The 25,742-nt window shown below is 44.9% G+C and overlaps 1 protein-coding gene across 1 annotated transcript in view; it reads right to left on the bottom strand.

The window, feature by feature from the left end:
- The window catches only part of ift140 (intraflagellar transport 140 homolog (Chlamydomonas)), a 183,065-nt gene extending 157,332 nt beyond the window's left edge, over nt 1-25,733 (bottom strand). Inside the window, 12 exon segments of the mRNA XM_072481370.1 lie at nt 702-793; nt 1,492-1,564; nt 2,237-2,440; nt 4,015-4,163; nt 8,938-9,044; nt 13,758-13,849; nt 17,171-17,346; nt 19,814-19,959; nt 20,581-20,702; nt 22,827-23,051; nt 24,345-24,523; nt 25,620-25,733. Coding sequence (XP_072337471.1) covers nt 702-793; nt 1,492-1,564; nt 2,237-2,440; nt 4,015-4,163; nt 8,938-9,044; nt 13,758-13,849; nt 17,171-17,346; nt 19,814-19,959; nt 20,581-20,702; nt 22,827-23,051; nt 24,345-24,497 — 1,539 coding nt within the window. The 5' untranslated portion in view covers nt 24,498-24,523; nt 25,620-25,733.
- Between the last annotated feature and the right edge of the window lie 9 nt (nt 25,734-25,742).

Raw genomic sequence — 25,742 nt, 5'->3', positions numbered from 1 at the left:
GGTCGAGTACAACGTTGTGCACCCTGAACCGCCCCCCCACGTTCCCGGGGGGGGGGGGGGGGTTGGTTGCGACCTGGGGGCACCCTCATGGCACTTACCCTGGCAGTCCTAGTGAGGTTGTGCAGCTTCTTGCTACACTGCTCCCCGGACCAGGGGGTGTGCCCCACAGCAGTGCCAACGTCACGCCAGCCGCGCATCCCCGTGCTGGACGGCTGGCGATGCCCACGTCTTGGGCAGGGGGTGGCCCTTCGTTGTTCAACCTCATCTAGGAGGGTGTCCAGGTCAGTGTCCCGGGAACCTCGGTGCGGCTCGTCGCCATCTCTCCTCCTTCTCCTCCTCCTGGGTCCTTCCGTGCGCGGATTGTGCAGTTTGTGGTGCTGCGCCGTGTCATTCGGGCGTCACGCGCTTACGACGCTGCTTTTGCGCCACGCAGACCCCCCCCCCGCCCGAGTTCCTCGCAGCCCCGCTCTTAGCCCATTTTCGGGCTCTGAATCGATCGCGATCGGGGCCGTTTCGCGCCGTCGTGCACGACGGTGCGGGCACTTAAGTCGCGGGAGCGGAGAATCCCACCCATGGTCTGGTGACAATCGTAGCACAGAATGCAAACAAGAACTCTTCAAAGAAAGTATTAAAGATCGCCAACCAATTACTCCTGGAGTAACACACCACTGATGCTGTAGGAAATTAAGACTTCCACTTACCTGCAGGGTGCGGACCTGAACACGGTTTGGTTCAACAGTGTAAATGCTCTCTTCATGGACAGCCAAAACACAAGAATCACAGGGAAACGAGCCTGGTGAAAACCCAGAGTGCACATTATTGTCAGTGCTGAGAACATAGGAAATACAACGGTGAAAAGAGATATGGGAAGCAAAGTGGGGAAATCACATGAACTATTCAATTAATAGAGCCCCCATGACCACAGACTCCATAAATGTCCCCAGACACTCAATCACAAAACAATCACCTAGCTCATAATTTTTGTAGAAGAAATGAATTCTTTTACAAATTGATTTTGATTGTTAACACAATTTTTGGAAATGTTTGGGAATGAAGAGCCCAGCCCCTTTGACTTTCTGTCTCATTTGGTTTTGATAAGAGTGGATACAGAGAGAATGTTTCCTCTTGTGGGGAAGAGTATAACTAGAGGCCATCAATATAAAACAGTCACCAAGACATCCAATAAGGAATTTAGAAGAATACTCTTCATCCAAAGAGTGGTAAGAATGTAGAACTCTTCATCACAGGGAGTGGTTGAAGTGAATTGTATAGGTGCAATTAAAGGAAAAATAGGCAAGCATAGGAGGGAGAAGGAAATAAATGGTTGCAATAGATTTAGTTGAAAAAAGATGGAAGGAATTCCTGTGCAGGAGCAACATTGGCATGGACTGGTTAGGCTAGATATCCTGACTCTGAGCCAGGAAACTCACTACCCACTCTATTAATGTAGCAACTGCCCGATTTCAACTGAAAAAGCTAATGATATTTTACCTGCATTTCTCAGTGATGGCCCAAATGGTTCAAAAACGGTTGTGTGTTTTCCATTCCATACTGCTACTGTTTCCTGCAACAATAGTCAACAGAGGTTTCATTCAGTGCCTGGCTCTCCAAATTAGAACTGATCAACTTTGAGATTTAACCTACAGTCATAGTTTGAGTCAAGATCCAACATTAAACTGCTCCATGATGCACTATAAATCCTCAAAGTGGCAACTGAACAAGTTTGTGAACAGCACATTTTTAGAGCTGCAACTCAGCTGTGAATCAATTCTCAAAATCATAGACAGACTTCGCAAAATGCTCTTAAATAGCAGACACTAAAAACAGGGCAATGTGGTTGGCCATTGCCACGCACGTCCACAAGGCCCTATCCCAGGAACAAGGAACCTTTAGTCTACACATCCTGAATCCCTGCACAAAGTACCCTTCATTTCATAGAATTTTCCACACACAATACGCTCTGATCATAGGCACCTTCAAATCAGTGTGTGTGGGGGGCTCAACTTTTCCTTTTATGGACTAATAAAGGACCATGTATTCATTGCATCAAACCAAAACATATATTTCAATAAGGCAAAATGTGAAAAAAATGAAGTGAGAGAGTAATATCTTGTTAGAGAACCCCAACAGCACAAAGTACCTGTGTTGGCACACATTGAGTTTCATCTGCAGGTTTCAAGGATATACAAACAAGCCAATTTCATGTGAAGTGATAAGATGTGTTTCAAACACTTACCTTGGTGACATACACCCCTTTAACATGCATGTCTGTTCGGAGCATCTGCTGGTTTCCAGAGGAGAAGAAAGTAAGGTTCAGTTGGTTGGGAGCCACCTGCATGGCTGCTACTTGTTGGTTGAAATGAGCAGACATCACCTGCTCACTGAGGATAAGGACCGTGCCAGCACTGATCACAGACAGAAGATTCTTACTGGAGCCCCACTAAACAAACACCAGATACACACAGGTTACCAAAGGTAGCAATAATCAGACAACTCTTACTTTCTCCACTTGGAACAAATAGGTTCCAGTACCACATGCGAGACATATACCATGTAATTCAACACTTTTGCAAAATATGGGCACTATAAATAATGCGTACCAGAGGCTGCAATAGAAAAATTGCAACACAGCAAATCCATTACCAACTATGCCATATCGAGACAGACCAGGAGTTTTACAACCAGGCATCTGGTAATTTTCTGTTTTTGGTTCCACCATGTCCGTGAGGAACTCAGTGATGAGACTGACCTAAATCTACACTCTCTCACTTCCCAACCAACAGCAAAGGAAACACAAAGTGAAACCTTCTGTTTGGTAGGGTTTATTAGTTTAATTTGAAAACTGGATATATCCGAACTACAGTACGTAGGCGCAGAAATGCAGACATTCCCATTCTCCACACCTCACAATTTGAGTGCCTTTTGAGAATTTGAGAACCTTTCTCAGCAAGACGTGAATTGATCTGAAATCTTTATTGAGATTACTCCACTCATCTCTTTTAGACATGGGGCGGAATTCTCCAGTAATGGGGCTATGTCCCCACGCCCGCAGAAAAACACACGCGAATCACTCTGGACTTACCTGGAGTAAGTCCAGGGTGATTCTACGATTTCCAGGGGGCTAGCAAGGCCCGGACTGCTCCTCGCAACTCCGGCTGCCGATACGGGGCCCTGCACTTCCGGTCGGGAGCCGAGCATGCGGACGGCGACGGCCTCAGTCGGCCACGCGACATGGCCGACCCATACCGCGGACCGGCACTGACAAAATAGGACCTCCCCAAGATCACGTGCACCCGTTGATCGGTGGCCCCCGATCGGAACCCTGGCTGTCCTAGAGGTCCCTCCCGATGAAGGATCCCCCCGCCCCCCACTAGGGCAGCCGCGGACTGTGTCCGCAGCCACCACACTGAGTGCCCGACGGATGGAACCATGAGAGAACCACGCCGGTGGGAACTCGGCCAGTTGACTTTGGAGAATCGCCGCGGGGCCTTTTTCAATGGTCCCCGACCGGCGCCGCACCGACCACGCACACCCGATTTGCAGCGATTCTCCGCCGACCAGAGAATCACGGGAGCGCCATTGGACCCGATCGTGGGTTTGACACCCATTCTCCGCCCCCACACCTACCGCGATTCCGGCGCAGAGGCTGAGAACCCCACCCATGTTCTGCAAGAACACTGTCAACATTTCCCTTCTCACTAAAACCTCATTCACGCATGGCATGGAAAAAAAATTTTTTTAAATAAATTCTTGAACATACATTTGGTCTGAAGATACATACAAGAGCTGTACAGTCCTGTGATGTCCAAAACTAAACAAAATTCCACCACATACAGACAATATGGGCACTAGAAATGGTGACTGAAATAACCAGCAGCAGATAAATACAAGTCAGAGAATGGTGGAAGACTAGGTCCATTGGTCTTGTACAGAAGGTTGAATGTGCTGTGTGCATCTGCTTGTGAGAATGAGTCACCGGGGGGGGGGGGGGGGGGGGGGTTCCACCTTCATTACCTTGATCTGTATGATATTTCCTTCAAGATCAATTGGAGCTTGCAGTTTCCATTGGTCTTTTCCATCTATTTTGCAACCACTCAAACTGTTGACCACAGTCTTTCGCCATAAAGCAACCTGTCCCTTACTGGTGCCAGCTGCTATGATACCTAGGAGCAAAATTATTCATCCAATCAGATTCCTCATAATGTAAGCAGTGAATGACGTGGCAATTTATAGTTTTCTAAATAAGCCTTAATTTTACTTGTCAACATTTATTTTACAATGCAATTCTTTTCAGCGAGTGGGTAAATATATTACCCAATGTGATACTGAATCTTACAAACCTGGAGCTTCCATCTTGAATGAATGATTAATGCAGAGCAGTAATGCATTGCAATACAATTGACAGCAGAATCTCCTGCTGGAGGCACAAGTTCCCATTAATCTTCGGCAAACCTTGCAAAAGGGTGATATGAATGGCCATGAGTAATGCAAGGATCAGGCTCCACTACAACTGACCCCACAGTCAGAGAGCCACTGGCAATCTGGGTCGAAATCCACATTGGCAAAAAGACCTTGGATACCTCTGTGAAACTCACGAGTATGAAAAAATAAATTCAGTGGTGTATAAAATACAGGAAGAATGCTCAACCAAAATCAATTTATGTTAAATAATAACAGAACATTCTGGAAATACGCAGAAGGTCTGGCAGCAATGAGAGAGAAACAGAGTGGAAACGGCACGGTAGCACAGTGGTTAGTACTGTTGCTTCACAGCTCTAGGGTCCCAGGTTCGATTCCCAGCTTGGGTCACCGTTTGTATGGAGTCTGCACGTTCTCCTCGTGTCTACGTGGGTTTCCTCCAGGTGCTCTGGTTTCCTCCCCCAGTCCAAAGATGTGCAGGTTAGGTGGATTAGCCATACTAAATTGCCCTTAGTGTCCAAAAAGGTTAGGTGGGGTTACTGGGTTACAGGGATAGGGTGGAGGTGTGGGCTTAAGTAGCCTGCTCTTTCCAAGGGCTGGTGCTGATTTGATAGGCCGAATGGCCTCCTTCTGCACTGTAAATTCTATGATTTGGGAGACTAAGTGCCCCCGCTGGAGTAGAATCGCTCATGGTCTCCTCTGGCACAAAGAATGGGTCCCGGTCTGCAATTCCCTTTCCTTTGCCATGCAAATGTATTTCTGCAGGGAGCTTGTGGGATTCAGTTGGAGACCTGGCATCGGGCACCCATTCTGAGCGGGCATCCCGATAGAGGTTCAGCAGCGAGCCCCCTTCTCCCCACAATGCAAATCCTGCCTCGCTGACAAGTAGGGGCTTTCGCCGCCCCCCCCTCACCCCAACAAGCACATGAATAACGGGCCAACCCTCCCCCTGCACGCATGCACGAGGGTGGCCCGACACACCCCCCCCCACACCCGACCCCCAACCCCAAACAGTAACCGCCCACATCAGAGACCACTGCCTGAAAGTTGAAGAGACGCCCAGGCAGTAGGTTGAAAAATCACTGTATTTTCAATTACCCTTTCCTAACATCTGCTGTTCAAAGCAGCAGCAATTACAAGTACCAGATGCTTCTTCAAAAGCCAGTATACATCAAAGTGTTTGAAATCACGGTACCACAGTGGTTAGCACGGTTGCTTCAGAGCTCCAGGGACCAGGGTTCGAATCTCGATTTGGGTCACTGTCTATGTGGAGTCTGCACGTTCTCCCAGTGTCTGCGTGGGTTTCCAACAGGTGCTCCGGTTTCCTCCCACAGAGTCCCGAAAGACGAGTTTATTAGGTGAATTTGACATTCTGAACTCTTCCTCAGTGTACCTGAACAGACGTCGGAGTGTGGCGACTAGGGGATTTTGAAAATATCTGCACCAATTCACACCCACATGAATTCCAGCTGAGGTCTGGAGCATTATGGAGGCATGGAGAATCAGGCTTCTAGTCCGTTAATCGGATGCAAATGGGTGTACATGACCATTTGCATCCTCCCGTCCGGTGGGGCGTGAAGCCCGCTGCCACTGCTGGCGGGGACCGGAGCATCGGAATCTGATTCCGTTTTTAGTCTGATGCTCAGTTCTCTGATGGATTGGGAAGTCCGCTACCAGTGGCGGGCGGTGGAGAATCAACCCCCAAGTGTAATTTCAGCCGGGAAAACAGTGAGAATCCCGCCGGTTGTCCCAGCGTGATTCCCATTGCAATTCTCCCGCTCTTAGTCATTTTTTGGGATTTTGGGAAATTCCAGGTGGGAAAAAGTTGTTGAGGACCTAAAGATGCCTGCTCCTCGGAGATGAGGGTGCCGTTTTCCAAACATCCTTAGTGCACCACCACCACTCCCTCCACTTACTTTGTGTTTCTGTGCCAAGGAAGGGTTAAAGCTCCAATTTTGTTTCATTTTCAACAGAGGTGCCTACACGTCTTTGGTTTAGTTACACTTCAAACTTTGCCTGCATTGTATTTGAGGTTTTACAGCGCAAAAGCAATTACAGGCTTTCAGTTAAACTAAACTGTTGCTTAGCAACCAGAGACCTACACTGAATAGCAGAAGCATTTCAATTCAGTTGGAGCCAGGTAATCCAGAAGCAAGAACGTTTTCACAGAAACTGCCGGTACAGGCAAGAAAGTACAGGGGGACAGAAATAAAATCCCAGAAACAGGGAGTGAGAGCTTCAGGAATTTAAAGGAACAAAGAACAGAAATCAAGAAAAGAGTTCTGTTCAGTGAAGTCAGGAGCAGAGGGAGGTTCCTAGTTAAAGACAGGGGTGCAAGGTGCAGAGCTGGAGATGTCAGCTAGTGAAAGCCAGACATCCTTAATAATAGCGCCGATTGATTTCCCTGTAACAGGTGTTGAGCTAACTGGCCTGTAGTTGTCCTATTGCATCCGGGAAGGAGCTGAACTCCTCGGGCGGGATTATCCCGAATCGCTGCAATGGCCCGAAAACTCCCCAAACTCCCTTAGAGTCTGCATGACCTCCACCATCCCCTCCATTGGATCCGCCACGTACAACAACAGGTCATCCGCATATAGCGTCACCCGATGCTCTTCTCCCCCTCGGACCACCCCCCTCCATTTATTAGACTCCCTCAATGACATGGCCAAGGGTTCGATCGCAAATGCAAACAACAGGGGGGACAGGGGGCACCCCTGCCTCATTCCTCGGTTGGCCGGCATATTCTGGCGCATGCGCAGGGGGGTGTCTGCTCTGCTCCAGCCATGGTGGAGCCCTACAGGAGCCGGCACGGAAGGAAGAAGTGCCCCCACGGCTCAGGCCCGCCCACAGATCGGTGGGCCGATCGCGGGCCAGACAACCGTGCCCCCCCCCCCCCCCCTCCCCGGAGTCGGATCCCCCCGCGCCCCACCGAGGACTGCACCAGCCGGCCTACCAGTCATGTCCTGCCGTGTGGGACCATGTCCAATCCTTGCCGGCAGGACTGGCCAGAAACCACCAGCCGCTTGGCCCATCGGGGCCCGGAGAATTGCCGGAGCGGCCGCTGTCAACGGCACCCGACCGGCGTGGCATGATCCCTGCCCCCACCCGTAAACCGACATCGGAGAATATGGCAGCCGGCGTCGGAGCGGCAGGTAGGGATTCACGCCGCCCTCCCAGGGATTCTCCGACGCGGCGGGGGGTCGGAGAATCCCGTTGCTGGTGTCTGGAATATTTTAAAGATCTGTTAAAATTGGGAGATAGGACAAATGGACTTATTTTGTAGAATTGTTTTAAAATATTGTGGATTGTCTCTGATTCTGTGATGCAAATTGTCACAACTTTCAAAATATGAAGAGTTTTCAGAGCAGATTTTGGATATGGAGTGGTCTGAAGTCTCCTCAGTGAAATGGAAACTCTTTAATAAATATATTTCTTCTTTCATTTTTAGTTACAGGGTACAACCAGGCTGTGAAAAGCCAAAAGGAAGAGTCTGGTAATTGTAATAACCTCAGGTTAACACCACGTGGCAGAGGTATAAGGTGTACTGAGTACCGTCTTCATTTGCTGCTGACTCTGTCCGCTAAATGAACGAAATGGACAGGACAATTCTTCTCTATGAGTTGAGGATGATTTGCTTCCGCATTAAAAATGAGTTCTCAGGTGGCTGAGGAGTCCAATGCGTGACCTACAGTCTCTGTCAGAAGTGGGGCAAATGGTGGTTGGAGGAGATGTGGGTGGGATGTCCAGGTTTCCATGCATTCCTTGTTGCTGTCGATGCTTGGATTCAGCATTCTCTTACCGCTGAAACATGTGGGGTCAGGGATCACGCCATACCGGTCGGGGGCCCTTGGCAGCGGCCCCCCCGGCAATTCTCCGGGCCCCAAGGGCCGAGCAGCCATTGGTTTCTGGCCAGACCCGCTGGCGTGAAATGGACATGGTCCTGCATGGTGGGTCTTGGCTGGTAGGCCGGCTGGTGCGGTCCTCGGGGGGGGGGGGGGGGGGATCCGGCCCCAAGGGGGCCACCACGGTGGCCTGGCCCGCGATCGGGACCCACTGATCTGCGGGCGGGCCTGTGCCATGGGGCACTCCATCCTTCTGCGCCGGCCTCTGTAGGGCTCCGCCATGGCCTGCGCGGAGGAGACACCCCCCCTGCGCATGCTCAAGAATATGCAGGCCAGTCTGCGCATGCGCGGAACGCCGGCGGTTCTGCGCATGCGCGAACTTGATCCAGCCCCTCTGCCGCCGGCCTAGCCCCCGGAAGTGCGGAGGATTCCGCAACTTCCGGTTGGCCCGACGCCAGAGCGGTTTGCGCCGTTCTTGGCGCCGGCGTCGGGCCAATTCGCCGATTGCGGTGAATCCCGCCCCAGATGTGTATCTATTCCAAAATCTAATCAGTTCTTCCTTGGGCTATATTTATTCTTTAAAGTTTTTAAGGGCCAGCCAGTTTGTGGATTTTCATTATCAAGGGCACAGTGCAGTTTGCAGAAAGTAGATAGCTAGAGCAAGATACAAACCTACCTTTACTTTCACAGTATGAGATGCAATTTATGATTTCTCCAGTGCTAAACCCCAGGTGTTCATCTAGTGTCAGAGTGTAATTCTCATCTTTATCCAAATCCCAGAGCCTGATGGAACCAGCACAAAGTAAATGAAACATCAATTCATCTTGCCCTTCAAAGCAGGTACATTAAAAGATGTCACAACATGCATTAGACAGTGCAATTTACAGGTGTGACTCTTATATCAGGCATCTAAAAGGCTGTGTGTAAAGCTTTTCCAAAGATAAAACGAGCACAAAACTGTGAATTATGATTCAATGTCTGCACATTTACTGAGAGAGGATCCAAATTGCATGATTCTGGTCATTAACATGACACACAGGACATCAGTAAATAAAAGTTATAGGGGCAGCATGGTGGCAGCGCACTGCTGCCTCAAAGCATAGAGGACCCGGGTTGGATCCCGGCCCCAGGTCACTGACCGTGTGGAGTTTGCACATGCTCCCTGTGTCTGCGTGGGTCTCACCCCCACAACCCAAAAAGATGTGCAGGGTAGGTGAATTGACCATGCTAAATTGCCCCTTAATTGGAAAAAAAGAATTGGGTACTCTAAATCTTTTTTTAAAAGTAAATAAAAGGTATCAATTGTAGAACTGATTGAAAAAAACTATTGACCCAAACATACCAAAAATGAAATATCAGGCAGATGCTCCAAGTGTAACAAATTATATGAGAGTCTGTTGAAAAAAATGAACATGTACTTGTTTGTCATTATAATGTTTTCAAGGTTAGTTTCAACCCATTGCCTTTTAATCTACTGCACAGTAGTTTGACTGCAGATCTGACCATCATCACTGTTGGGACATGTTATCAGTCCAAACCTCCTTTGGACTGCATTGTATTGGCAAAATATCATGACCAAGCCTGAATTAAACTTTGTGGGGGAACTGCTATCCTAATAATTGTCTCTTTTCAGTTGGAGTGAAAAATAAAATTACTTTTAGCGTGCCAATGAAGAGAAGTCAGATTGTAAAGTAGGGAAATATAACAGCTAATTTGCACAAAGCAAACTCCCACAAACAATGACGTTGGTTGAGGGATAAATAATGGCCAGGGCTCTGGAAGAACACCCCTTGTTATTCTTTCACAAATGCCATGGAAATTTTTACATTCCCTTGAGAAGTTGGGCAGGCCTCAGTTTAATATCTCATTGGAAAAGTCAACTCTTGACACTGCAGTCAGACATAAATCTGGTGGATTACTACACTTGAATGCAGTGTTCATTCTGAACTAACAAGTTTCCTGGCATTTGCTATGAAAATATGGCTTTGGAATCAGCAAGTTATGAGAACTATGCTACCTTCAATGCTTTGGCATTCACAGAGACAATAAAAAAAATAAAGTTTGCATTTCAAAAACAGGGGGAAACTGCAGAGTATCACAACAATCAAATCTACATCTTTGCCAGTGAGTTACCCATTCCTGTTTGAATGAACTGTGATCTATTTTTCTTCTGAATATCATGTAGACTTATTCCTTGTGAAGAATTCATTTCTGCTTAAAGGCAAATAGGGTTAAGGAAAATCCCAAGGCTTTTTACACGTACACAAAAAGCAAGAGGGTAGCCAGGGAAAGGGTTGGCCCACTGAAGAATAGGCAAGGGAATCTATGTGTGGAGCCAGAGGAAATGGGCGAGGTACTAAATGAATACTTTGCATCAGTATTCACCAAAGAGAAGAAATTGGTAGATGTTGAGTCTGGAGAAGGGTGTGTAGATAGCCTGGGTCACATTGAGATCCAAAAAGACGAGGTGTTGGGTGTCTTAAAAAATATTAAGGTAGATAAGTCCCCAGGGCCTGATGGGATCTACCCCAGAATACTGAAGGAGGCTGGAGAGGAAATTGCTGAGGCCTTGACAGAAATCTTTGGATCCTCACTGTCTTCAGGGGATGTCCCGGAGGACTGGAGAATAGCCTATGTTGTTCCTCTGTTTAAGAAGGGTAGCAAGGATAATCCCGGGAACTACAGGCCGGTGAGCCTTACTTCAGTGGTAGGGAAATTACTGGAGAGAATTCTTCGAGACAGGATCTACTCCCATTTGGAAGCAAATGGGCGTATTAGTGAGAGGCAGCATGTGAAGGGGAGGTCGTGACTCACTAACTTGATAGAGTTTTTCGAGGAGGTCACTAAGATGATTGATGCAGGTAGGGCAGTGGATGTTGTCTATATGGACTTCTGTAAGGCCTTTGACAAGGTCCCTCATGGCAGACTAGTACAAAAGGTGAAGTCACACGGGATCAGGGGTGAGCTGGCAAGGTGGATACAGAACTGGCTAGGTCATAGAAGGCAGAGAGTAGCAATGGAAGGATGCTTTTCTAATTGGAGGGCTGTGACCAGTGGTGTTCCACAGGGATCAGTGCTGGGACCTTTGCTCTTTGTAGTATGTATAAATGATTTGGAGGAAAATGTAACTGGTCTGATTAGTAAGTTTGCAGACGACACAAAGGTTGGTGGAATTGCGGATAGCAATGAGGACTGTCGGAGGATACAGCAGGATTTAGATTGTCTGGAGACTTGGGCGGAGAGATGGCAGATGGAGTTTAATCCGGACAAATGTGAGGTAATGCATTTTGGAAGGTCTAATGCAGGTAGGGAATATACAGTGAATGGTAGAACCCTCAAGAGTATTGAAAGTCAAAGAGATCTAGGAGTACAGGTCCACAGGTCATTGAAAGGGGCAACACGGGTGGAGAAGGTAGTCAAGAAGGCATACGGCATGCTTGCCTTCATTGGCCGGGGCATTGAGTATAAGAATTGGCAAGTCATGTTGCAGCTGTATAGAACCTTAGTTAGGCCACACTTGGAGTATAGTGTTCAATTCTGGTCGCCACACTACCAGAAGGATGTGGAGGCTTTAGAGAGGGTGCAGAAGAGATTTACCAGAATGTTGCCTGGTATGGAGGGCATTAGCTATGAGGAGTGGTTGAATAAACTCGGTTTGTTCTCACTGGAACGAAGGAGGTTGAGGGGAGACCTGATAGAGGTCTACAAAATTATGAGGGTCATAGACAGAGTGGATAGTCAGAGGCTTTTCCCCAGGGTAGAGGGGTCAATTACTGGGGGGCATAGGTTTAAGGTGAGAGGGGCAAGGTTTAGAGTAGATGTACGAGGCAAGTTTTTTACGCAGAGGGTAGTGGGTGCCTGGAACTCGCTACCGGAGGAGGTGGTGGAAGCAGGGACGATAGTGACATTTAAGGGGCATCTTGACAAATACATGAATAGGATGGGAATAGAGGGATACGGACCCAGGAAGTGTAGAAGATTGTAGTTTTGTCGGGCAGCATGGTCGGTACGGGCTTGGAGGGCCGAAGGGCCTGTTCCTGTGCTGTACATTTCTTTGTTCTTTTGTTTCTTTGTAACCCCAAAAATAGTAGTCACAAGGGTGGCACAATGGCGCAGTGTTTAGCACTGCTGCCTCACGGCACCGAGGACCCGGGGTCGATCCCGGACCCGGGTTACTTTCTATGCGGTGTTTGCACATTCTCCTCTTGTCTGAATGGATCTCACCCCCACAACCCAAAGATGTGTAGGGTAGGAAATTGCCCCTTAATTGGAATTTTTAAAAAAACTTTTTTTAAAAAGTAGTCAGTTTAAAAAAAAAATATGATCCCAACTTCACGAAGTCAATCAGTTTGTCATGTTCATTCACACCTCCTTTTAAAAACTGTAATTTGGTTTGTTCACATTAACCTTGTAAAAAAGTAGAAGTAGCTTTTTTCTTATTTGAAGGTCCCTCACCAACAAAATGAATCTCCAGTAATAGAACTCAATGGTGTGAGCCGTGGCGGATATATAAACTTAGAAGGGAGAGTGGTGGGCGGGATGGGGAGAGATGGGTGGAATATACACTGGGTGGGGATGGGGAAAGAGCATGGGGAACAGCCAGATCTCCATTCTCTTGTGATTTTAGAAGGAGTGCTACACTGGGTTTCCTGCCACTCTACCCTTATATAAATTTATATATATATGTATCCTTTCTAACTGAAGAAAGACTCCTAATTTAACTAAAATACGTGCATATAGATTGAAAACCAAAAAGCAAATTGATTCCAATCTTCTCAAATGAAGAACAAAACTTGGAACTTATTTGAGGCTCTACAAAAATGAAAAGAATAGAAAACCAAGTAAGCAGTTTACTTAATTATACCTGCAAACTGAACCTTGGTGTCCTAGCATCAGAGTCAAATTTGGTTAAATCTCTTGACAACGAATATTCTTGGTGCCAGTTGTTATCAACACTCACTTGGTTTTCAATACAAACAAACCATGCACATTAACTCTCAGCACAGGTCAATAAATCCAACAGGTGAAAGTACATGACTGAAAATTTATAAAAGTCATAGAGTACTGTAATAAAATAAATAACATTAAAATGCATGACACAATCATAGCATGCCTACAGCGTAGGACGTCATTCGGCACATCAAGTCTGCACTGGCCCTCTGAATGAGTCGCTCCTCGCCTCCTAACTTGCACATCCCTGGACACTTGCACATCCCTGGACACTGAGGGGGAACTTTTTGGTACAGCCAATCCACATAACCTGCACATCTTTGGACTATGGGAAGGAACCAGAGCACCCGAAGGAAACCCACGCAGACAAAAGAAGAACATGCAAACTCCACACAGTCTCCCAAGGCTGGAATTGAACCCGGGACCCTGGCGCTGTGAGGCTGCAGTGCTAACCATTGTGCCACCCCACTTCACCATATTGTCCCAAATCCAATAGTCCTTTCCCAGTACTGATATGAAATTCACTGCAACCCATCCAAGCCTCACCTAATAACTATCTCGCCTGTTGCTGTAATGAGAAGGCCACTCTCCACCCAGACAATATCAGCTTTTTGTCCTGCTTTTCCGCTCAGCTTTACCTGCAAACAGAAACAGAGACAGGTCCAGGTACAATGGAAGCCGTGTAAAGACACAGCAGTTACTTAAATGGGAGTTTGAACAGGCAATAAACAATTCAGAAAGCAGACTGCTGGTGGCAGAATCACAATCCCAACTAAGACACATGTCACATTCAAACTTTAATGATTCACGCCAAAGGTGAATTTTCATCCACTGGATTCTTGTCACTCCCTGAGACAGTAACTCTTGTTGGGATAATGGTCCACTCCCATGGATGGTCCTGCAGTCTGCTAAAATTCATATCAAGTAGTAAATCTTTTTCCACGTGTTTAATTATGCAAATAATAAAATTAGAATATTTCCAACCAGCTATCTATCAAACTTGATGAGGAATAAATAGAAAGTTTACCCAAAAAGAGAACAATTTCTGTTTCAGTTCTTTATCTTTAGGGGCTGGTTTAGCACAATGGGCTAAACAGCTGGCTTGTAATGCAGAACAAGGCCAGCAGTGCGGGCTCAATTCCCATTCTGGCCTCCCCGAACAGGTGCCGGAATGTGGCAACTAGGGGCTTTTCACAGTAACTTCATAGAAGCCTACTTGTGATAATAAGCGATTATTATTAAAAGCTATCGTATGCATTCATTCCCAAATCAGTGAGATTGCATAGGTAAATATTAATTAAATGCAAACAAACTTGAATATATTTTCTATCTGAAAGTGGAAACATGCATAATGCAAGAAAATCCACAGAACAAAACATCCTCGGGCACCATGGTGACGCAGTGGTTAGCACTGCTGCCTCAAGGCGCCGAGGTCCCTGGTTCGATCCCAGATCTGGATCACACTCCGTGTTTGCGTGGGTTTCGCCCCCACAACCCAAAAATGTGCAGGTGGATTGGCCACACTAAATTGCCCCTTAATTGGAAAAAAATGAATTGGGTACTCTAAATTTTTTTTTAAAGAACAAAATCTCCTGATATAATCCTCCAAGATTTGCCATCCTGTGATCTCTAGAAAATGACCATTTTGTTTGCTGTACCCTTGAGGTCATCCAAAACAATCTTAAGTCCCGTTCACCCATCACCTCTGTCCCCGCTGACCTACATTGGTTCCCGGTCAAGCAATACATTGATAAAAAAATTCTCATCCTTGATTTCAAATCCTTCCATGGTCTCATCCCTCCTTGTCTTTACAGCCTCCAGCCCCACAACCCCTCAAGATATCTATGCTCCTCTAATTATGGGTGAATTTCAAGGGTCTGTGATGTCACAGAACCACTGCACAAATCTGAGAGCAGCTCCAAAAATAATATCAAGGTTATATGATGGCACAATTCTCATACCGAGGAGACAAATTAGCCGGACAGTCCAATGTAATGGCAAGAAGGAATATTTCAAGTTCTAGATAAATAGATGGACACAACGGCCATGAATTTCAGCTAAAGCAAGTCTAAAGCTTGGACTGGTAACTCTGAAGATGATTCACAACAGGCTGAATTTTCTGGCAGAGTGTGCAGTGGGTGGGAAAAATGGGGTGAAAGCCGCTAGCCCCAAGGCGGCTTCCTCTGCCATATTCTTAGGCTCTTAAGGGAAAAAGGTGAAGGGGCAAGTCCCACGACGTTGAACTCCCCAACGCAGAATGCCCACTTCACAGCGCCAGGGTCCCGGGTTCGATTCCCGGCTTCATAATTTATATGTTTCTATAAGATCCCCCGCATCCTTCTAAATTCCAAAGAGTACAGTCCCAGTCTACTCAACCTCTCCTTGTAATCTAACCCCCTCAACTCTGGGGAGTCTGCACGGTCTCCCCGTGTTTCCATGGGTTTCCTTCCACAATTTACCAAAATTCACTCGGCTCTGGGGTGGTTCCGGTGGATTAGAAATTAGCAAACGTGACACCACTGTTTAAAAAAGGAGGTAGGCAGAAAGCGGGTAATTATAGGCCAGTTAGCTTAACTTCGGTAGTAGGGAAGATGCTGGAATCTATCATCAAGGGAGAAATAGCGAGGTATCTGGATGGAAATTGCCCCATTGGACAGACGCAGCATGGGTTCATAAACGGCAGGTCGTGCCTAACTAATTTAGTGGAATTTTTTGAGCACATTACCAGTGCGGTAGACAACGGGGAGCCAATGGATGTGGTATATCTGGATTTACAGAAAGCTTTTGACAAGGTGCCACATAAAAGGTTGCTGCATAAGGTATTAATAAGTCTTTCTCTGGTTGGCAATCAGTAGCTAGTGGTTGCCTCAGGGATCAGTGTTGGGCCCACAACTGTTCTCAATTTACATAGATGATTTGGAGTTGGGGGACCAAGGGCAATGTGTCCAAGTTTGCAGACGACACTAAGATGAGTGGTAAAGCAAAAAGTGCAGAGGATACTGGAAGTCTGCAGAGGGATTTGGATAGTTTATGTGAATGGGCTAGGGTCTGGCAGATGGAATATAATGTTGACAAATGTGAGGTTATCCATTTTGGTAGGAATAACAGCAAAAGGGATTATTATTTAAATGATAAAATATTAAAACATGCTACTGTGCAGAGGGACCTGGGTGTACTAGTTCATGTGTCACAAAAAGTTGGTTTACAGGTGCAATAGGTGATGAAGAAGGCGAATGGAGTTTTGTCCTTCATTGCTAGAGGAATGGAGTTTAAGACTAGGGATGTTCTGCTGCAACTGTATAAGGTGTTAGTGAGACCACACTTGGAGTATTGTGTTCAGTTTTGGTCTCCTTACCTGAGAAAGGACATACTGGCACTGGAGGGTGTGCAGAGGAGATTCACTAGGTTAATCTCAGAGTTTGAGGGGGTTGGATTACAAGGAGAGATTGAGTAGACTGGGACTGTACTCTTTGGAATTTAGAAGGATGTGGGGGGGATCTTATAGAAATATATAAAATTATGAAGGGAATAGATAGGATAGATGCGGGGAGGTTGTTTCCACTGGCGGGTGAAAGCAGAACTAGGGGGCATAGCCTCAAAAATAAGGGGAAGTAGATTTAGGACTGAGTTTAGGAGGAATTTCTTCACCCAAAGGGTTGTGAATTTATGGAATTCTCTGCCCAGTGAAGCAGTTGAGGCTCCTTCATTAAATGTTTTCAAGATAATGATATATAGTTTTTTGAAGAATAAAGGGTTTTGGTGTTTGGGAGCAAAAGTGGAGCTGAGTCCACAAAAGATCAGCCATGATCTCATTGAATGGTGAAGCAGGCTCGAAGGGCCAGATGGCCTACTTCTGTTCCTAGTTCTTATGTTCTTAAGTGCTGTAATCTTTGTTATCTATAACAATTTTGAGTAGGGATTTCCCAAAGTCCTACAGACACCAGCATACATGCTCCTACCTTCATAAGCTCTTGACTTGTTCCATCAAGACCAATACTGTGCTGAGATAGAAAAAGTGCTTCAGTCACAACCATTAGGATTTCCTTCTCCTCCATGTACATGAGTTGCCTGATTGGTCCATCAATGCGGAGGACCTGTAAGCTCTTCCCTTTTTCACCAACATGGTACACAGTACCTAATTTAGAGAAATAAAAACAGAAAATGCTGGAAATGTCCAGCAGGCATGGCAGCTTCTGCAGCAAAAGACAGTTTTTTAAATAAATTAGAGAATTCTAATTTAGAGAATACTTGCTGGCCTAAAGCTGCTCGTGACCAACACCTACAAACAAAACATACAAAATGGAAAAGGCTATCGGAACTACTCACAATAAAAATGCTGAGGAGAAAGCTTAACACAGTACAGCACAGACTTCCCATGAAGAAAAAGCCACATAACAGGTGAAAAGTCTCAATCAGAAGATACTAAAATTCAATGTACCAATAAAATTTAATAACAGACCTGTCCCCATCAGGACTGTGCCCAGTGTCATACAGTGACAGTCCTGTATTCTAACCCAGTGTTAAACCGTTCAAAATAGGGCAGCACGGTGGCACAGTATTTAGCACTGCAGCCTCACGGCACCGAAGTTCCAGGTTCGATCCCGGCTTTGGGTCACTGTCCGTGTGGAGTTTGCACATTCTCCCCTCGTTTGCGTGGGTTTCGCCCCCACAATCCAAAGATGTGCAGGGAGGTGGATTGGCCATGCTAAATTGCCCCTTAAATTGGAAAAAATTAATTGGGTACTCTAAATTTTTTTTTTTTTTTTAAACCATTCAAAATACTTTGTCCAGCCATATCCGAAGTTTGGAAGTACAAAATCTCCAATTCTGTGTTGGATATTTTCACACCTAAAGGGTTCAGAGTATGAACATCTAAACAACAATGGTAGTTTGCCCTGTGAATCAATTTACTGCAGTCTCCATTTGCTTGGAAAAATTATTTGCACCCACCCACCATTGTGCTGAGTGAATTGCAAGTGGCAACAATACAACTTTGGTAAAGTCAAAATTGTACCAGACCTCTAATTGGGCCATATAGATCTGTTGAGTAAACAACAGGCTCTGCAAAATTTCTAAATAATTTTGATTTCAGTAGAACTATATGGCAATGTAAATTATTTTGGTTTCCTTCAGCTTTAAGAATGGAGCATAACAGAATATCAGGGGGACAAACATATAGCTAGGATCTTATGATTATGCACTGCAAACTAACCTCAAGACACAATGTAATGGTCTGTACCTTGCACAAACTCTTCCAGAAGGTAGCCCAGTGAATTACAAGCAGCACATCACAACAGAACAAATTAAACAGATAGAAATGTCACAACTGAAAGTCAGAAGTGAAGCATCATGAGACTAAGAGTTATGTTCCCAATCAACAACGCAAGGTGCACAGCAATTTTACTTTCACTCCCCACCCTAACCTTACTGTCCGCAACAATTCTGTTCTCCCTTCCCATCCCTACTTCATGGTCTGCATCATTCTCACCGTCATATCCCACCCTACCCTCACAGAGCAGCATTCTCTTTCTTCCTCCACACTCTAACCTTATGACGCACAGCGCTCTCTTTCTCCATTCCACCTTTGCTTCACCAGTGCGCAGGAGTCTCGCCCTCCCTCTCCACCCTTACCTCACTGTGTGCATCAGTTTCTTCCTCCTTCCCCATCCTTGTCTCACACCCTGTTGCTGGGTGCAGATAATTGTTTTCCAAGCAAATGGAGACTGCAGTAAATTGAGTCGCAGGGCAAGGTACCATTGTTATTTAGATGTTCATTGTACGCAAGCTAATGGATGATGCCATCTTCAAAATAAAATCTTTATAGCTAAGAAACCATCTGATAGTTTTCAGGTTTAAAAAAAATTGTGATGCCCACATCTGAGACAACACAATTCAATTAACCATATTTGCGGTGGTTCTGGCAGGGGTTCTCAAATGTTATGTGGGGAGAGAGGTCGATATATTGGCCTTTGCCTCCCTGATAGCCCAGAGACAGATCTTGTTGTGTTGGTGGGACTCAGAGCTGCAGAAGGCAGTGGTATGGGTGAGCGACCTGACAGAATTCCTGAGATTCGAGAAAGTCAAGTACGCTCTGCGGGGGTCGTTAGAAGGGTTCACCCAGAGGTGGAAACCAGTCATTGATTTCTTCAAGAAGAATTGAGGAGTCAGCAAGGAGGGTGCAACCTGTATGTATTGATCCAGTGCTGTGCTATTTTCCACCCTCAGGTGATAAAAGAATGCACATAAGCAATTTACCATGATCAAAGTTAATTGCTAGATCTGTTTTATATGTACTTAGATACAAGAAATAGAGGTTTAAGTTTGTAGGAGATTGATTTACTTACAGAAGAAATGGTGTTGGAGAATAGCCCAAACTAAAATGACACTCATGCTTCAGGAGAGGAACTCAAATAACTTTTGTTTATATTTCAATATTTTTACGGGTGTGAAAATTTCTCTAAAACTTGAAAAATACCACCCTCCCCCTCTTAGAATACATAATTCTTCATTGTAGTTAATGTAACCATTGGAAACTACATCTCTCAGCATTTTTCAAGAGAGGATTGGAATATTTAAAGCTATCCAGAGGGTGCTTTGCTCACCATCTGTTACACTGACAAAACATGTGATTCCTTGCTGAAGTCCAACTTTAAATGGTGCGTCTCCTTTTCCAACCTTTCTCCAATTGAACATATCCAAAGCATTTTCATCCCCACTTACTGCAGCTTTAGCCAACTGTACGAGGTCCCTGCAGAATCAAGCATTCCAGTCAGTCTCATTCCTCTGTTTATGCAGTCAGTTATCAACACATATGCCAGCTCCTGCTAACAAGGAACAGCAATACAACATAAAGCAAGCTCCGATTTTTCTGAATCTGTACTGAACTAGAGATCATGCTGGCATGCCTTCTTTCAGAAAGTGGTAGACTTGTACTTATGTCACCGGATCACTTTTGCAGAGAAGTGCAATGGAATGGACTGTTATTATGAGGTCAAATACAGCGACCATTTTACATGCAATAAGAATTCACAATTATCAGTCAAACTATTTAGAGTGTTGTTAGTGAAGGAGAAATGCTGCCTTGGACACCTTCTTTAAAGAGAATCATGAGATCTTCAACCTGCACAGGAATGAGCAAACTGCCTCATTTTGATATTGTGTCTGAAAAATGACACCTCAACCAATGCAGCATTCCTTCAGTATTGCAATGAAAGGTTAGTCTTGATTTTTTTGCTCGAAGTCCTGGACCTTGGCTTGAACTCTCAACTATGTAACACAAATGCATACCTGACATATTAGTCCTCCATGTGCCATGGAGTGTTCGGCTGCAAAAAATGTTTCATGAATGATAGGTCTAAATTATACTTACTCTCCTGGAGCAGGAGGTTTGAAGATGCAATGGGTCAGTTGTTTGCCATAATCTTGTTTACCAAGTGGTGATCCTTGCACTCGCCCATGCTGATCCACCCGCCATACCATCAGAACTCCAGCCTGGCAGCAACCAAATGAAGGTGCATTGGTAAAGGAAACATTTGAATTTTTGCTATTCCAACTAGTCCTTAAGTGTTGAGAAGATGCAAGATCCATCCCCATCATCTACAGTCTACTGGCATAACAATTTTACAGATAATACTGTCACCTTACATAGACTCAAATAATGCTTCAAGCATCCTACAGAAAAAAAAAAACTTGTATCTCAGAACTCGATGTGTAAAGGATTCAAAAATGTCTCGAGGTACACATAATGCATTTCTATTCTTTTCATAACAATACTGAACCACACTACAGTGTATGATTACACCACAGCTGAAATGACTCCTTATTACTGCCATAAACTGGTAACATTATTTTCTTTATATTAGAGGAATCATAACTTTAAGGGATGAGGAACAGGAGGAGAATAGGATCCAAATTGGATTGTGGAGTAAAAGTCTGCAGATTAGATGGCACAGAAATAAACCAATTATAAAATGAAACACATTGGCAAGAAAGGAGTTTTGTACACCAGACAATGAAAGATTTATTACCAGTTATGTCAGTCTCCAACAGTAACATAGTTCATTATTCATAGGGCTCATAATTACAGTAGTCCCAGACAGTCATTTTCCGGTGGGTGTCATAAATTGGGACACTTATCATTGCAACAGTCATATGATTATGAATAGTTAAAGGACTGCTCAAAAGGAATATTCAGAAACTTTTATTACTAACATAGTCAATTGCCTGTATTTCCACAGGTAGCTAAAACCAAGTGTAGCGTTTATATCAAAGGTCAGGGGACTATGTCAATCAGAGAGGGTGGGAATGGCACACTCATTCCTGGAGTGAAATTTATGGTTTTCACGACAATCCAGCAGTTTTCATTTTGATTCTAGTGCCAGCCCACAAATTGCCAGATATTTTGAAGCCAATTTCAACTTGCCATGGTGCCATATGAACTCTCAACCTTTGGAGTGTTACTGCAGTATCACAATTACTAAATTACTGTAACCATATTATGTAGATGTTGATAATGCAATTTTTCAAATCCACACTTCACACTGAGGAGGTACTATAGGAGGAAGAACAGAACAGCAAGTTCTCAGAATCTGTCAGTCAAGTGCTAAAGTGTGCCTTGACTCCATGGAACTCTTAGACAATGATGCATGAAATAATCATCCACAAAGTTCCTCAGTTTCTTGCATTAAAATGAGTGTTGCCATCAAGTTACTTTAACATTATATTATCTCAGAACTCAGACCTGGTAACAAAATCTCAACATCCTCTCTTATGTAATTGTCATGTGAGAGTACCTTTAAGAAATGGATGTTTATCAAATAGCTGTAGTGGATGTACCTTTAAGAAATGGGTGTTTATCAAATAGCTGCAGTGATGTCAGTGTGTGGGTGGAGCTGAGCTGTGACTCTGCTTTTACTTTCGCTTTGAGCAGAAAAGCTGGTGTGTGTGTGTTTTAGTTTAGTTTTTTCTGAGTGAAGAGCTGCAGTGAAAGCAAGCAGATGTGTATGGATATCTCTACAAGCTAAACAATGTTCATTTGGGTGATTTCAAAGTAATACCTGTTTCTGTAGAGAATTTAAACCTGCTGTCTTTCTGTAAAAAGGGTAATTTGGTCTTATAGATGCTGTTAGGAAAGTTATGAAGGGTTACTTATAGAATATTGTATCTGCTGGGATTATTGGTGTTGATAGTTGTTAAGATGTTTACCGTGGGTTTATAAAGTGTTGACTGGATTCATAAATAAACATGGTTTTGTTTTAAAAGTACTTTAGATCTCTGTTGCATCACACCTGTAAAGTAGGCCCTTGTGCTCCCCATAACCACAATCTATTAAAACTCATGGGTCAGGTGAACTCCATGATACACTTTGGTGTTCTCTAAACCCTGGCCCATAACAGTAATAAAAATAGAAAATGCTGGAATCACTCAGCAAGACAAGCAGCATTGCGGAGAGAGAAAGAGGGTTAAAGTTTCAGGTCAATGATCTTGTATCAGATTGACAAAACATTAACTTTGTATCTCTCTCCACAGATGCTATCAGACCTGCTGAGTATTTTCAGCATTTTCTGTTTTTATTTCAGGTTTCCAGAATCGGTTTTTGTAACTTCTTTCATGTACCTTATCAGCAGTGACAAGCCGTGTGCCATTACTGCTCCATTCCAAGATGGTGATCGGAGCTCGGTGTATACCAGCTGCGATCTGTTGTTCATCCACACCCTGCTCAGACCAAAATATCACTGCTCCAGTTTCCCAACCAATAGCTACAACCCTTTTGCACGGATGCCAACTGATGAACGTTGGTTGAAAGGGACGCTCAATGTGTGCATTGGGTATGTGTTCTCCCTGTAAACAACAGGTCAGTCAACATTTAATCCAATTTAGTATAATATCATTAATCTGCAGTGTACACACAAAATGTTTTAGAAGAATGCACAATTATCACATCCATGGTGCAAGTTAATACCTGTACAACAATGCTGTGGGAGGATATGCTTCATTTCCAAACCTGAATCTTCACACACAGTTAATAAATGCTCTCTGTGCTGCTACTTTGGGACATTTAGGCTGCTACACAAAAGGTGCAGTCTTGGAATGTATTTCAGTGTTATAAATTGAAAGTACCCACTTTGTTTGTTTTTCAATTAAGGGGCAATATAGCGTGGCCAATCCACCTATGCTGCACATCTTTGGGTTGTGGGGGCAAGACCCACGCAAACACGGGAAGAATGTGCAAACTCCACACCGACAGTGACCCAGAGCCAGGATTGAACCTGGGACCTCGGCGCCGTGAGATTGCAGTGCTAACCACTGTGCCACCGTGATGCCTCGCAGAGTAGCATCATGAGTGTAGATGGTAATATATTCACATTTTGTAGTTTTATACATGACAGCATTTCACCATGGAATGAAACATTAGAACATGCTTACAACAGGCACAGACTTTTTTTCAAATGCACCATTCCCATTACTTCCAACTGCCACTGCCCAAATAACTACAGTCTCTTGGTTCTCAAGTGACTGGAACAGTTCATCCTGTAATGAAGTGTATACAAAACAGTCTACGCCCCTAATCATCAGTGTTGTGTTAGGTGATTGTGGAAAGAGCAGTTGGCTTATGTTTTCAAGTTAAAAAGAGATGATCGAGGGGAGATTTAATAGAGGTGCTCAAAGTCAAGAGTGATCTGGACCAAGTAGATAGGAAGAAACTGCTCCCACTGTTGGAAGATTCAATAACCAGAGGACACACATTTGAGGTGACTGGCGAAAGAAGCAACGGCTTCATGAAGATCAAATTCTTTTTTTTAAAAACACAGCAAGTGGTTAGGATCTGGAATGTGCTGCCTAAGGGTGCAGAGGAGGCAGAATCAATTGTTGTTTTCGAAAGAGAATTGGATAAGCACCTGAAGAGAAACCTTTACTAGGGAACAGAGGTCTAACCATTACATGATTCAATAAACTGGAGAAACCAGCCAGGATCCCTACTCCAGTGACACACTGCTGACAATTGGGCTCAGCTGTAAAGCCCTTTTAATCAATTAACTTGCTCACATCTAGCTCAGTGTAGCCAACAGCAACCAAACCAAAAGCAAAGGGACCAGGTCTTATAGAGAGGGGAGGAAATTATGAGATACCAACCTGCTCAAGATAGACATCCACACTGCCCCCTGGAGTGCTACTGGTGCTGACAAAGGCTACTGCCAACAAGGGGTGGATACGATGCCAAGCAATCTCTGATGGCGTACCCACAGTGTCAGGTGCATCAATGCGATGATCAAAGTAAACTGCCATGTTAGCATAGTCAACCTTGTTCAATTCTGTCAGGAAACAATGCAATTTTAATGTACACCCAATCAACAAATATATTAAAAATGTCAGCTTAATTCTCTAACGAAATGTGTATTGTCTTTGGATAATCCCTGTTCACCCTATTGACAGTTACAAACAGTAGCCAGTTACAGCTCCAAATATCTGTAGCACAGGGCAGAGTAACTCTGACAACAATATTCCTTGTATCAGTTCCAGGCGTAGATTGGCAGAGGTTTAGGATTGAGACTCTCCCATTCACCTTCTTGGTCAGGGTGTGGTTTGCCATGGGTTAGGGAGTTGGGGCTAATTTGGGGATGGTGGGGGTGAGTGTTGTGTTTTAATTATGGGGTGGAATGGGATAGGTTTGTATTGGCAATGGGTGGACATGTTTTAGTGATAGGTGAAGGTGTTTTGGTGAGATGGGGGGATAAAAGCTTTGACAAAGGGTCTTCTGGACTCGAAACGTCAGCTCTTTTCTCTCCCTACAGATGTTGCCAGACCTGTTGAGATTTTCCAGCATTTTCTCTTTGGTTTTAACATTGGAGTTGTTTTAGGATTGGACTGCCAGTTTTTTAAGCGATGGGGTGCGGGTGTTTTAATGATAGACCGGCAAGGATTTTAGATGGGGGGGGTGGGTTGCAGTACCTTATTGATTGGTGGGGATATGGGATCTTACCTCTCACTTAAAACTTTATAACATTTCCCCCCGTTCTTGTGAGAGGTCATCGACCTGAAACGTTAGCTCTATTTCTCTTTACAGATACTGTCTGGAAAAGCATTTTCTGCTTTTATTTCAGATTTTTACCATCCGTAGAGTATTCTGCTTTTCGATTGGGGTGTTTTAGTAATGGGGTTGGGGGAGGATGTGTTGTGCTCCCCTCCCCTGTGTCGGGTGCTATTTTCTCGGGCTGGTGCCGGAAATCTTTGCTGATTGTGATGACTGATACTGCCGAATGCCCAAAGCAGGCGGCACACATAGCGTCCCCCCCCCCCGTTACTGAGGCACCCGGAGCCGGGGCCCATCAGCCGTATCATCCCACATGTTTTTTAAAAAAAAAGCTGAAGCCTCCCTACATGTTCCAGGGTTACTGAAAGCGGCCTTACCCGCAAGCACGACCGATGTTGGTCGCCCTCCTGATCCTTTCTCCTGGTCACAACTGGAGGCCTCGGCGTACCCACAGTTACCGTAACAACCGGCTCGAGCGGAAGCGAGCGCCGGGACTGCCG

The sequence above is a fragment of the Scyliorhinus torazame genome, chromosome 17 (genome assembly GCF_047496885.1).
Source record: "Scyliorhinus torazame isolate Kashiwa2021f chromosome 17, sScyTor2.1, whole genome shotgun sequence".
Taxonomy (NCBI): domain Eukaryota; kingdom Metazoa; phylum Chordata; class Chondrichthyes; order Carcharhiniformes; family Scyliorhinidae; genus Scyliorhinus; species Scyliorhinus torazame.
Note: the sequence above shows the minus strand (reverse complement) of the source record. Positions and strands in the feature narration are given on the sequence as shown.